At 38.3% G+C, this 15,091-nt stretch overlaps 1 protein-coding gene across 1 annotated transcript; it reads left to right on the top strand.

Moving 5' to 3' along the window:
• Positions 1 to 2,124: 2,124 nt before the first annotated feature.
• Positions 2,125 to 10,552, top strand: gask1b (golgi associated kinase 1B). Its single transcript, XM_084430303.1, has 4 exons — positions 2,125 to 3,269; positions 4,247 to 4,455; positions 6,317 to 6,543; positions 9,398 to 10,552. Exons 1-4 carry the CDS (start codon positions 2,459 to 2,461, stop codon positions 9,603 to 9,605), a joined length of 1,455 nt encoding a protein of 484 aa, XP_084286429.1. The 5' UTR covers positions 2,125 to 2,458; the 3' UTR covers positions 9,606 to 10,552.
• The last annotated feature ends 4,539 nt before the right edge of the window (positions 10,553 to 15,091 follow it).

The raw sequence follows: 15,091 nt of genomic DNA on the forward strand, positions 1-15,091 counted from the left end.
GTTTGAGTAGTGGGAACAATTGGTTGAATGTACGGGGCAGGATGTTGTACAACAGAATTCCCTATCTGACCTACAGACTGTGATTGAATATGAGGACCTACATTAGCTGAGGATACATAAGGAATCGCCAAGCTAGAAGCTGGTCCTAATGGCCATGAATACTGGGAAACAGCATACTGAGGCTGAGGTGGTAATTGTGCTGGTGGTAATTGTGCTGATGTTACTTGCGAGGATAACTGAGTATGAGCCATGTAAGGGGGAAAAGGACTACATGGTAATCCAGGCTGTGGTGTACCAGGTGGTTGTACCAACACTGGTGGTGTTTGCACTTGAGGGGAATGACTATTAGAAGGCTCAGGAACCAATGGAATAAAAGAAGGTTGTAACGTACTACTTGATTGTGGTTGCGATGTTATATCATGTGTGTGCATATGTTGGGGTGGACTACGTAACAGTGAAGAAGGAGGAAGAGGCAAAGAACTAGGCCTACTCAATGGAAGCGATGAAGGAACAGTTGAGGAATTACATTTCTCACAGGTTGATTTCTGTTCAGCTTTCTTAATACATGCACACAATTCTTGAACAATAGATGCATTAGCAAAGGCATTTTCATCATCATCAGAAGCATCATCAAAAGACTCAGAAAATTCAGAATGTTTAGAAGAAACAACTAACTGTGACATTCTAGACATCATCTCACCAAGCATACCCTTAAGTCCAAGTATTTCTTGTTTAATATCCATATCGAGTAAATCATGTTGAGACTGTTCACGATGAGCAGATGAGCATGGTGCAGATCTTAGAGAAGATGGATTTCCATACTGGGTTTGGTGATGATCACTTACAAATAGTGTTGGTGAGGGAGGGGGAGAAGGAGCACGTTCTCTCACCATACAGTCAGCAAAACGGGCAGGAGGTCTTCTCCTTCTTAGGCTGCGCCGGATTGCAGGTCTTGCATGGTAATCCATTCCACCAAATTTCTACCTCCGGCTCGAAGGACCATTTGTTGGATATCAGATGGTAAATATATCCAAAGTTCGTCAGAGTTGTAGAAACTTGATGGCGTGTCTAATCAAAACACGGGACAAATACCAGTCCTTTGCTCTCTTTTATTCTCAGTTCTAGATGATTAAGTCTTGGGTAATTCACATGGCATAAAGATCATGGATTGCAGATTCACACGTTATAGACAGATGCCAACAGATGGACAGGATGGATTGGATGTACAAGATGGTTTTAAGTCACTACAAACGATACAATAAAGGAAATCAAACTCATATAATTCATCAAACATAACATATATATACTCAAACCAAACAATTGAAATAAATAAATTCAAACAATACAATTGGCAAAAACAAACTTACTTAACGCATCTTAAGGAAAGGACTCAGAGGACATGGTTGGGTCTCCATTCAAACACCCACACCTCACCAATGCAAAAGAACAAAGGAAGGAAGTGAGGCCTACTTATAGACCTTAACCAGGGGGTGTATGGGTAATGTAGTGTACTCAATTTAGTAGTGTAATTTACTTGGGATTGTGGGATATGTAGTACACAGTATATAAGGGAAAAAAATAAAGAAAGAAATAAAATTAAAGAAAAGGGCCAAATTCGCAACAGTGATTGTTTTTTGAAAATCCAAAAATTTGTTTTCTGTGATGGGTAGGTTTAGGGAGTAGAATATACAGTTTGTACAGTATAAAAATAATTTATGTCTGTGGGATGTACAATATGAAAACTGTGTGTGTGTGTAATATTTCTAGATTAGAATAGTATGTCTAGTCTAAAATACATAATGCATTCCATACCTAAAGGACAACATAACTTGTACTTTTGTTGTACCTGTTTCCTGTCCTCTTTACCGAAGCCCATCATTAATAGATGTTATTGCTTCATATTCACTCCAGCAAATTACAAGTACAAAACATGTCAAAACAACATTGTTTAGGTGTGCACAGGAAGCTTTTTCTAGCTATTGAATCTATTGTAATTCAATTTTAACATCTTCCTAAAAGACAATTGTTAATGAGCTTTCCTATTTTTGTAATTTATATGCTGTTGGGGAAAAAAAAAATATGTATATATATTATTATTATTATGCAGGTACGGCTTTAATATTTAGATAGGCCATGTACTGGGAAAATACGCATCAACGAGGAGATTTTTTTTTTTTTTTAATTTTTTTTTTACTGTTTTAGTTTCTAATGACCGCATTCTAGCCTCTCGCGTTTTCAGTGAAAAGGGCGTAAGGACAATTGCTGCATTCTTGTCAATTTGGGACTGTTATATCAGCTGATCCGGTATCGGGACAGTTGTCTTCATTCATGCTGGAGCTGCGCTGAGGGGATCATCTGGAACTCCTGTGTGTCATCAATATGTAAACGAAAAGAACGCAATTCCAATGTGGACAAAAGAAATTTGACTTAGCCTAATCATGCGCAGACACTCGTGCCAATGGATACGCATACGACTCGTCCTGGAAAGGTCGGGGACACTATGATTTGTTTGTCCGTATCGTTTTTGAAAGTCTGCAACTGTTGTGGGAGATATTCCGCCATTAGGAAGTATTTGATTATAGCTGTTGTTTGTTTTGTTTATTTGTTTTTCACCGTTCACGTTAATCACACGTCTACTCGCCAAGACAAACGTCCTGATCCGTGGATTAGAAATAGCGTTTATTCTCAAAAACCTCGAAAAACCTACCAGGACCCCACTGAAGGGGAAGTGAATGAATCCCTGAGCCCGACCAGGTCTAATGTGGTGTATATAACTCTCAAATCTAAGCGGCACAAACCGGCCATCATCAGGGGCACAGTGCGCCCCAAACTCCGGAGAAAGAAAGTTAAAGTGAGAGCGCAGAGTGGCACACAGGGCAAAGCGAAGGACGCGAGCCACGATACAAACACCGTTGACAAACAACTGGGATATTCTGAGCTTGATGGCAGTAACGGTGATTATTCATCCATCAGGATATACAGTGAAAGAGCTCCTCCATGGTTCAGCATTGACGATATCACGGCCATGCGCTTTCTAGCTGATAGTAAAATTACGCAAATTGACGAAGTTGCACCTCCGGGCTTTTCTTCTTTAATTTTATTTAAAAGTGCGACAAATCACACGGACGATGCTGATGCGTGTCGCAAATGTTGCGGTATTGTCAGGAAACCCTTGGACATGAGTGAAGTGTTCGCCTTTCATCTGGATAGGATCTTGGGACTGAACAGAACTTTGCCAGCTGTCAGCAGAAGATTCCACTCTCTTGGAGGTAGTGTATTTGTTTCTGTTTTTCATAATTAGGCCTAAATATTTTGTATAGGCATATGTATTTTACTTAATTTGATGTTTTATTCTATTCTATTGGAATCTTTTTTTTTTTCTTTTTTTTTTTTAGCAAATACTGCATTTTACAACCCCTTACCAGTCAGGGATCACTGGTGATCCCAGATTATTTTAGTTCAAAATATGTTTGAGCTTATATATCTCAATATTAATAACAGTCTGGTTAATTTTGAGTCTTGAACTATAAACTCTCAAGTGTTGGCTTTCTAAATGTATGTGTGTTATGTTTCTATTCAGAATTACTTATGAGCAGTAACCTTTTTATTTTGGGCATTTCATGTATGCAGCACTTGCCAAAATTGGGGGTGATGGGGAAGGGGTTTTAATTTTGGATTAAATTGGTAAAGAATAGTGACCCATATAAGGTTTTGGACACTTAAAGGGATAGTTCACGCAAATTTTTTAATTTTGTCATTACTTACCCTCAAGTTATATTTTAGCCACCAGATATGTTGGAAACCGATGGCACCCATTGACTTAGTAGGGAAAATGTTAGAACTCAATGGCTACGGCCAACTGTATGGTTACTAACATTCTTTAAAATATATATTTTTAAGTCACAATAAAAAAAGATGTGTAAATGTAACTGCATTAGATAACAAAATATCAAACCAAGTCCCTTTTTTTTTCTTTTTTTTTTAAAGGCACATTTTGATTTAAACTAATTGCAAAATAGATAAGAAAAGTCAGTTCTGAGAAAAGCATAATCTGATTGTCATTTTCAATTAAAATTGCGTGCATTTTACATAGATTAAATAGACTTAAGCTATAGTACTTTCTGGGGCCACTGCATTCGGAGCAGTTCAGTGTCATCAAAGCGGTCTATCAAGCTAATGAGAAATCAAATATGACTGATACTGATCTAATGAATGTATAGCCTACATATATTTAATCTTGTTTCAGATGGTCAGCCTTGTCCAGTGGTTTTGTGGGATCCTTCTTTAAGCCCAGCAGTAGATCAACCCTCTGAGAGACTGAGCTGGGGTTCATATCAAACCTCTCTCAAATACAAGTGCTGGCATCGGGGCATCATACCTAAACCAGAGTGGAGGTGCACCAGCATCCACCATCATGAATGGAGCAAGCTAGTAGTCTTTGATTTCCTTCTACAGGTACTCTACTCCACTTTCATCTGTGTTGCAACATTAAACTTGTAGATAAACAAACTTGGATGCACATTAACATATACAGTGAGGAAAATAAGTATTTGAACACCCTGCTATTTTGCAAGTTCTCCCACTTAGAAATCATGGAGGGGTCTGAAATTGTCATCGTAGGTGCATGTCCACTGTGAGAGACATAATCTAAAAAAAAAAATCCAGAAATCACAATGTATGATTTTTTAACTATTTATTTGTATGATACAGCTGCAAATAAGTATTTGAACACCTGAGAAAATCAATGTTAATATTTGGTACAGTAGCCTTTGTTTGCAATTACAGAGGTCAAACGTTTCCTGTAGTTATTCACCAGGTTTACACACACTGCAGGAGGGATTTTGGCCCACTCCTCCACACAGATCTTCTCTAGATCAGTCAGGTTTCTGGGCTGTCGCTGAGAAACACGGAGTTTGAGCTCCCTCCAAAGATTCTCTATTGGGTTTAGGTCTGGAGACTGGCTAGACCACGCCAGAACCTTGATATGCTTCTTACAGAGCCACTCCTTGGTTATCCTGGCTGTGTGCTTCGGGTCATTGTCATGTTGGAAGACCCAGCCTCGACCCATCTTCAATGCTCTAACTGAGGGAAGGAGGTTGTTCCCCAAAATCTCGCAATACATGGCCCCGGTCATCCTCTCCTTAATACAGTGCAGTCGCCCTGTCCCATGTGCAGTAAAACACCCCCAAAGCATGATGCTACCACCCCCATGCTTCACAGTAGGGATGGTGTTCTTGGGATGGTACTCATCATTCTTCTTCCTCCAAAAAACGTTTAGTGGAATTATGACCAAAAAGTTCTATTTTGGTCTCATCTGACCACATGACTTTCTCCCATGACTCCTCTGGATCATCCAAATGGTCATTGGCAAACTTAAGACGGGCCTTGACATGTGCTGGTTTAAGCAGGGGAACCTTCCGTGCCATGCATGATTTCAAACCATGACGTCTTAGTGTATTACCAACAGTAACCTTGGAAACGGTGGTCCCAGCTCTTTTCAGGTCATTGACCAGCTCCTCCCGTGTAGTTCTGGGCTGATTTCTCACCTCTCTTAGGATCATTGAGACCCCACGAGGTGAGATCTTGAATGGAGCCCCAGTCCGAGGGAGACTGACAGTCATGTTTAACTTCTTCCATTTTCTAATGATTGCTCCAACAGTGGACCTTTTTTCACCAAGCTGCTTGGCAATTTCCCCGTAGCCCTTTCCAGCCTTGTGGAGGTGTACAATTTTGTCTCTAGTGTCTTTGGACAGCTCTTTGGTCTTGGCCATGTTAGTAGTTGGATTCTTACTGATTGTATGGGGTGGACAGGTGTCTTTATGCAGCTAACGACCTCAAACAGGTGCATCTAACTTAGGATAATAAATGGAGTGGAGGTGGACATTTTAAAGGCAGACTAACAGGTCTTTGAGGGTCAGAATTCTAGCTGATAGACAGGTGTTCAAATACTTATTTGCAGCTGTATCATACAAATAAATAGTTAAAAAATCATATATTGTGATTTCTGGATTTTTGTTTTTTAGATTATGTCTCTTACAGTGGACATGCACCTACGATGGCAATTTCAGACCCCTCCATGATTTCCAAGTGGGAGAACTTGCAAAATAGCAGGGTGTTCAAATACTTATTTTCCTCACTGTATATATATATATATATATATATATATACATACATACATATATATACATATATATATATATATATATATATATATATATATATATATATATATATATATACATACATATCTGTTGTTTTCTGACCAATTAATTTAAACTGAATAGTGAACACAAATAAAGATTGTGTTTCTTTTCAGATTTATGAACGACTAGATAAAAACTGCTGTGGATTTAAGCCCCGCCCAGAGGACACCTGTGTTGAGCTTGGTCACCATGAAGAATGTACAGATAAGGACAGCATAGAGCTGACACACATAGTCCACCGTAGACATGACCCACACCACCTGGTTTTCTTTAACAACAAGGGCTACTTTGATCGAGATGAGGAGAATCTGGACTTCAGGCTACTAGAGGGAATCAAAGAGTGAGTAAAATTACCAGACCTACAGTGCTTAACACATTTATTAGACCACCTGTCATAATAAAGAGGAAACACAAATAGATTTGGAATTTGGAAAACTTGTTTAAAACTAAAACTGACTAACAAACTGAAACAACTAGCCTAAATAGTCTTTATTCCCACATAATAACCAAAACTTAATGTTTTGTATATGGTGTCCTTTGGCCTTGCTGCCATTGTTTTTATGTACAGTACTTTTCCACAGTCTCTGTTGTTACTGACTTCCAAATAGTTTAGTTGTTTCCAAAGACTTGCTTTTGATGAAACTTTTGTGCAATCTGTCTTTGAATCCACTAAATCCAAACTTTGTTAAATAGGATTCAAATCCGGACTTTGACTTGGCCAACTGTGACTAAAGAGCTTACACATACTGATGGATTAACCATTACAGAAACATAAATGATTTTGGTAATCACCAATACTGTGGGCATTAGGGCAGCTCTGGCACAAACCTTACAATGGGTGGTGGTCATTTCACATGTTAGAGTTTATACATGACCACTTGATCTTTAATTTAATCTCATAATGATGTTATAACTGTAAAGAATAGCCAGAGTTTGCAGAGATGGTGTGTAAATGTTTTTTAAAGACAGATCATTTTTTCACATGTAGAATTGAAAATAATCAAAGATATATAAAAAATGAACAAATACATTTGCTTTACTGTTTCAACCCCCTCTTTCTTACCACAAGGGCCATTTGGAATTCCTAAACCCAAAGAGGTGTTGATAGTGCTCAAGGCCGTAGGCAAAAATGAATGTACATCGGGTGTCTTCTAATTGTCACAGCTTTAGTTCGGTGGGGGAAGTTGTAATCTTCTGATTGGTCAGTTTGAATGTCTCACATTTGGGTTTCAGTCACATGGTCAATGAAGGGATAAAAGAATATTGCAACTGTTGCTCTCTCTCTTTGATTCTCTGTCTCTTCTTTTTGCTAAGGCTTCTTTGCTCTCTCTTCTTTTCCTCTGGGCCCATTTCTTGGGGCACTCTTTCTTTGCCTCCTCTTTTCTTTGTCTCTCTTCCCTTTTTTAAAGCCTCTGTCTCTCTTCTCTCTATCGCTCTATCCATCCCTCAGGTAACATTCTACATACAGACCCTTTCCAAAAAATTAGAATATCATGGAAAAGTTTATTTATTTCCATAATTCCATTCAAAACGTTAAACTTCCATAGATTATAGATTCAGGGCCCACAACTTAAACGATTTCAAGTATTTAGTTGTTTATTTGTACATAATTTGGGCTTCCAGCTCATAAAACCCACGAAAACAGGATTTAAAAAAAATTAGAATATTACATGAAATCACACAGTAATTACACAGTAATACCATGGTCATTGAACCAGGTTTTGGTTCTTTTGGCAGTGTGGGCAGGTGCAAATCCTGCTGGAAAATGAAGGAAGCATGAAGTGCTCTGAAAATGTCCTGGTAGACGGCTGCGTTGACTCTGGATTTAATAAAGCACAGTGGACCAAAGTCCTCTTTTCTGATGAGAGCAAATTTTGCATCTCATTTGGAAACCAAGGTCCCAGAGTATGGAGGAAGAATGGAGAGGCACACAATCCAAGATGCTTGAAGTCCAGTGTGAAGTTTCCACAGTCTGTGTTGGTTTGGGGAGCCATGTCATCGGCTGGTGTTGGTCCACTGTGCTGTCCACTCAACGCAGCCGTCTACCAGGACATTTTCAGAGCACTTCATGCTTCCTTCATTTTCCAGCAGGATTTGCACCTGCCCACACTGCCAAAAGAACCAAAACCTGGTTCAATGACCATGGTATCACTGTGTAATTACGGTGTGATTTCATGTAATATTCAAATTTTTTGATATTCAAATTTTTTGGAAAGGGTCTGTATATGCTGGGTACGATTAATGGCATACGTTTTTATCATCTCATACATCTATTTTAAGTGTAACCATAACCAGATATTGTCATTAAACCCTTTCAATTACACATGATGTGCTAACTAGTTTTGATTCGGTATTAACTTTGAAGTGCTGCCTATTGCAATACAATATCGTTACACTATAGCAACACTGTCCCACATCCTTTGCTATTGTAACTGCGCTTATTTCCGTCATTGGTATAAGTAGCAGTGGGTGGTAATAGACAAGAAATGTAGTTTTCTACCATCTTGATAACGTTTCTTTAGTCATCCGGCGATCCTGCAGCCTGAACCCCTGTATGCAAACCACCTTTGCAGCTACTGGTACTCTTTCAATTAAAATGTCTTGCAAGTTGTTGTGAAGGACTTAGAAACTCATGACCTCAAAGAAATGAATCCTTGTAATCCTTGAATTACAAATCTCCACAGGTTATCAGGTTTGCATAGACATTAAAATCCAGATGACAAATGTTTTTTTAATTTAAATAAATAGTTTTGTGCTTCTTTTCTTGTTCATACTGGACCATATGAGGTGATTTGTAATTACTGCAACTAAGACTGCAACTAAGAATTTGTTTCTGTGAGGCCACAAGTTTGGCCTCAGTAAGCCAACACCTCTACAACACCACTGAAGATGTAAGCAAATACATACGCCAACAATCTGACACGTGCTGTCTGAGCTAAGGGATTCTGCTGGCGATGCTGCTAATGTGATACCTCTGGGAACGCAAGCTCACTTGTGCAATAACATCAATCAGAATAAATGATCGGCCATTGCTGTGTATGAGTATCACCGCTTGCGCATTATCTGCATCACATTTGTGTGGGTTGTAAAAACAGTATTTAATGATATTGTATGTTACACATTTTTAATTCTAAGTTTGTTTTAATAATTTTGGAGTGCATTACTATATTCTTTCAATATTTTTCCTCTTTCAGGCTACCAGATCAATCTGTGTCAGTGTTGAGGTCTCAGCGTCTCAGGGAAAAGCTCCTGCAATCGCTGTTTCTCGACCAGCAGTACTGGGACAGTCAGGGAGGCCGTCAAGGCATTGAAAAACTCATTGACGTAATTGAGAGAAGAGCCAAAGTCTTGCTCACGTACATCAATGCCCATGGGATTAGAGTAGTACCTATGAACTCTTGACAAATGGAGCTTCAGTTTTCAGTGCGCAAGATGAACCACCAACCTTTTGGTTTCCAGTAAGTGTCACTGTTTTTGACAGATTAGTATGACAATGAAGAACGGTTGAATTGAATTGAAGGTCTGTAAGTCAAAACTCAGTGCACTTCTGAAACCACCACTTTGTGGTGTTGTAAGTGATTCACCTTTTAAGACAAGATCAGTTTCCATAAATGCTCTACACAGAGTCCAGGGCTATTTTTTAACACAACTGACATTCCACAAGTTAAAGGCGCTGTAAGTGATTAACTTCCACCACAATGGCTGCATCCAAAATCACATTCTTCCCTATTAGTCGAAAAGCAGTATGTGACAAAAGAAGTAGGTCCAAATTCACAGTACTCATAAAAGAGTTGGCAAAAAGTACCCGGATGACCTACTTCTTGCGACGCGATTCTGAAGTGTGCGTATGATGGACACTTTACTATCCCATGAGGCCACGGGAGAGGATTTGTGAATGGCGGTGACGTGACGCAACTGACGCTAGTAGGTCACGTGATAAGGGCAACATGGCGAATGTAGCATGTCCAAATTACATGCATACTGCACACGTTCATACTATAAAGAACAAACCTTTTTAGTGGTCATGAAGTAATTACTTATTCTAAAGAAATAAATACTCTCTTGAGGATGCGATTTCGAATGCAGCCTTAGCCTCTGAATCAGACCACCCCTTCAGTCAATTCCCGCCAACTAGTGGCATGTCAGAAAACCTGATCGAAGTAACCAAAACACTCAGCTTTTTAGGATAATTACTGCTGTGTTAAATGTAGATGATTATGGTTCCAGAGCATTATTTTTAAATCTGGTAATGTTGCACTTGTGTACAAGTTTATCACCGTGAAGATAAAACTTTATTCTTTTTGTACTATGATGTTTTTTTAAATAAAAGTGTTCCATCTGTCCACTGGAAAATCACTTCAATATTACATTAATAGAATAATGAATTATATTATAGACAGTACCACTGTTTGTTTGTCAACTTTGAGATCTTGGAAATGGAAAAGTACTTGACAGCCTTGGATCTATATTCACTGTAGTCCTTGAACAGCTATCATGTTCATTTTCATGCTATCTGTTGACTGCAGGAATACTTCAGTTTGAGTTCAGCTGAGTTCAGCTGTCTTCTGACTTTGCTGTTGCCCTCATTTGCGTTTTTAGTTTGCCAGCCAACCAGCCAGTTAGTTCTCAGAGCCTAAAGTTACCCCTTTTGAAAGCGTGAAGGAAAACTCCAGACACACCACAGAAATATGCTCATACAAGAGTTCTTTTATGAGTTTGAAAATACTTAATGTTTGGCAGCATTACCCATGTCAGATGTATCTGCTCTGCACAGTGGACTTGCTGTGTCTTGCCAAACTCTTTGCCAGACAAAATCAGGTTATTTGGAATGTCAAATCACCTCTGCTGGATATGCAAACACTTGAAATGAAACGTTTAAGCGCTCCTGTTCATCTTCCCTATGCTGTTTCCATCCTGCAGATGTGTTCTCACATCCATATGTTCGACCCAAATAGTAGTACAGATTTTTTTTTCAACTGTAAATCCACATGAGAAGTGCTGTTTTCATCATATCAAATGTAGCATAGCATAATGGGAATGGAAATAAGCATCTTTTGAGAGCTGAGTTTGCATACGACCTCATTTTGAAGTGTAATGAAATTCCTTTCAGTTGACACAATGATTCCAATCTAATAATTCTCTTCAGTCGAATTTAAAAACACTGTAAAACATGCTGGGCAAGTAACACATTTGCCACAGTCAAATGTCATATGGGACCATTTTCACTCTTTATTTCCCTCTGTTGTGCTTTCTGCCCTCATTTTATATCCTAACAAGAAAGCTTTTATACCAGTTGATCTGATTTTTCTTTTGTTAGGACATTACTGCCATTTTCCGCTCTATCAGACAAGCCATTATACTCTATTTCTCCCTCTTTCTTGTTCTAACATAGCTTGTGACCTTAACCAGACTTATAAAAGTCCACAGAACAGCTGAACATCTCATTAATTCAGAAGGCTTTTCCATATAATATAATTCATTCTTGTAACTATAACACCCAGAACAATTTCTTAAAAAATAAAAATAAAATAATTGTTAATCATTCATATCAACTCACAGCTGTTTCCATACTAACATCTCAATCCTCCTTTCATTTCCCTGTACAGCTGACCTGATCCATTTCTCAAGCATGCGAAAGTATGGAAAGGAATTTTACACTGTCTGTCTTATTTTTCTTTCTTTTTTTTCTTTGTTGCTATGACAACATCACCCCAGCAACATCCCACCTGGTTGGCAGACAGATGCATAGTATGAGATCGACAGCATTAGTTAAGAAGACACAAGAAGCTATGAGAGCTCATACCTTTGTACAAAAACACGAGGCTCTAGACATGGGTGCATTAGCCCCCCTCAGATTCTCATCTGGAATATGAGTATTGCTCAACATTAATGTCCTCCACGTGAAGCCAAAAATGAAACGAATGAAACAGATGGTAGAAAAAAAGGAGATTAAATAAAAAATCAGGGCATGTTATAACCTGAAAATGCATCTTCAGTTGTGCCACAGTTGATGTTTACTGAGATTCATGTTGGTCATGGGTTTTTTATCTTGGAAAGATGCTATCTGCGTGTGAAAACAGCACAACACGCCTGAGGCAGGCAGCCAGGTTTCCTTCAGTTGTTCCATTCAGTTTGTCAAAAATAATCTCTCTTTGGGGACTGTGTGCAGCTGTCAGATCTAACAGTAGGATACTAGCCATTTAACTCTTCCCTAACCACAGAAACTCAAAAAAGTGAATTGGACTGAAAATACATTGGTTTGATCTTAGTTAAAGGCATAGTTGAAAATTCCCAAAATTTTAATTCTGTCATAATTGATTCACCTTTGTGTTCCAAAACCATTTTATTTCATTTGTTTTCTATATGGAACAGAAAAAGAGAGTTTTTATCATACAACAGCAGTTCATAGTGACCATGTACACTACAGCATTTTAGTCTGGACTAGTTTTAAGCCTTGTCTGTGAAATCATGGGATTGTGTACCAGTTGTGTACTAAGGTGAGCAAGCCTAAATGAGAATACTCAATTAGGTTAGGTATAAGCACATGATCGTGGTCTAATGGTGCTCATAAAATAGAAACAGTCATCAAAGTAATTTAATGAATTACCCCAATACAAGTACTCGTCTTGCTGGCCTCTGACGTGCATGTTGTTCTTCGTTTAGATATTCCAAATAGTCCATGCTTTCTTACAAACAGTCTCTTTGAAGGATTAATTAATCTTAAATTTAGTCATATAGTCTAGCTGTAATCCTTCCTCTTGCAATCAGCTTTGTTTAATCCAGAACAGGCTAAATCTATGACTATTTTTAAGGGTTGTCTGTGCAAGTCATTTTGAGTTAAGACAGCTCAAGCAGGCATTTTAGTCTGGGACTATTATAGGTTTAAGCCTGGTCTGTGAAACCGGGCATTTATGTTTGAGTTTGGTAGATGTATTAGAACTTTCACGTATGTATAAAAGATTTGTAAAGGTATTTTAAAAATGAACTCTTTGTGTTCCACACCTTACAGGTTACAATAAAACATTTTGGGTGAACTATCCCTTTAAGGTTTATCTCCCTGTGTGTGTCTCCCTCTTATATTCTCAGCCACATTATACCACGGCTCCCTTTGTCTGCCTGACAGGAATGCACATAGAACAAAGAGTAAAATAAGCTATGTGTGTGAGATTATGATGTGTGCATGTCTTTGTGCGTGGGAGTGTGTGTTAGAGAGAGAGAATAGTCACTGGCATGTTTACAAAAGCTCTCACTAATGCTGCGTCTGTCCCCATGTGCTAGGGGTTAACCCCACATGAGAACTAGATTAGGGGACACAGCACACTGCACTTATTCACATGTCCAGATATAAAAGCAGGCCAGAGAATCTGCCTCACATCGGCATCTGAATCATCTGAGCTGCTGTTAAACTTACGCACATGCAGTTAAAAGGAGCCCATGTCATTTCACTAAATATAGGCGTGACACAAAAGATAACTTTGGAAGCCATTACAGCTTGAAATGTCTTCAGCAGTGAAATTATTTTTTAAATATCACCAAACTTTCCATTGCCCTTTCCCCAAATTATTATTTTTTCCAACAGGAAATGAGTAATTGTATGGAAAATGGAAATGCATTTGTAGATTTTCAAGGATTCTCTGAGCATGTTATAGACTGAAGTAATGACTAGTGCTACTGCAGCCATAACCATGTTGAATTTTACCAAGGTCTGTATCCAAAAATGAAGATATTCATTCAAACATGCTGCTTAATTGACTTGTTGATACAGCTAGCATTTGATGAGTGGTGTATGAACCGCAACACATTATTTATTGTTGTGTCAGGTTGATTTATGATTTGTTTCAGCTGAAATACTTGCTCATAAAGGAGAAGGCAGGTCATTTTTGGAGGGTGCCTATTTGGGAGCTGTAGCCTATGCTTCCTCCAATTGGAACGCTGTGTAAATCAAAAGTTAAGACAGCTGCTGGACATTATGTCAAATAAAAAATTTTCTTGGAAGTCTAAAATGTCAAATTGCAACAGTTATGTGGTAATCTACAGAGTGAGTGTGAAGGACTAATTTGAATTGAGAATAAATATAAAATTGCTATTTGTATTCTGAACTATTTTTAGGCTTACATTTTGTGATGAAAGAGAACTGAATAAAGAGAGTTATGTGCCGTTGAGTGCATTACAAGTAAATTAGCACTCATTTTTTCCGACATTCTGGAAAGACCTTCTGGGAAATGACTCGAACAGGAAGACAAACAGGAATGGGCAGCTCAGAGCAGGCGGCCAGCTAATGTGGCAGGATGGACAAGAGACAGGGAGGCAAAAATTTCATTCCTGCTGCTCAACGTCATCCGAGGGCAAAATGAACTGAAGCAGCAGACCTCGGTTTATTCATTCTTAACCTTTCCCTCTCTTCCGCTGCAGTCTGTGTGCCAGGAAAAGCTAAATCATCATGTAAGCAACTCTGGACATAAAAAAAAAAAACTAGCTAACTAAACTCTTAATCAAACAATAATCCCAATTTTTTTGTGAGAAAATTCTCTCTAATAGCAATATATATATATTTGTATATATATATATATATTGGGTCAAGGAGAAGAAAAAGACAGTGTAGTGTAGACTTTACCATTTACATCATTTTAAAGGTTAACTGTTTTAGAATGCACACAGTCAACAGTCAATATGTTATAATAAAGGTTTGGTTTAAAGAAGAAATACATTTAATCTGAGAACTTTTTCGGATATACTGGTGCTCACTGCTGATGTAGCAGATGTCAAATCAGTTTAAGTCAAAACAACCATCATCCTGAATTAATTTTGGGGTACAGACACTAGTTTAAAAAGTGGTAGTACTGTCAAAAATCAAAATGTAACTTTATATGAGAGATTAAACTCTGCTG

This window comes from Rutilus rutilus (genome assembly GCF_951802725.1).
Source record: "Rutilus rutilus genome assembly, chromosome: 14".
Taxonomy (NCBI): Eukaryota; Metazoa; Chordata; class Actinopteri; order Cypriniformes; family Leuciscidae; genus Rutilus; species Rutilus rutilus.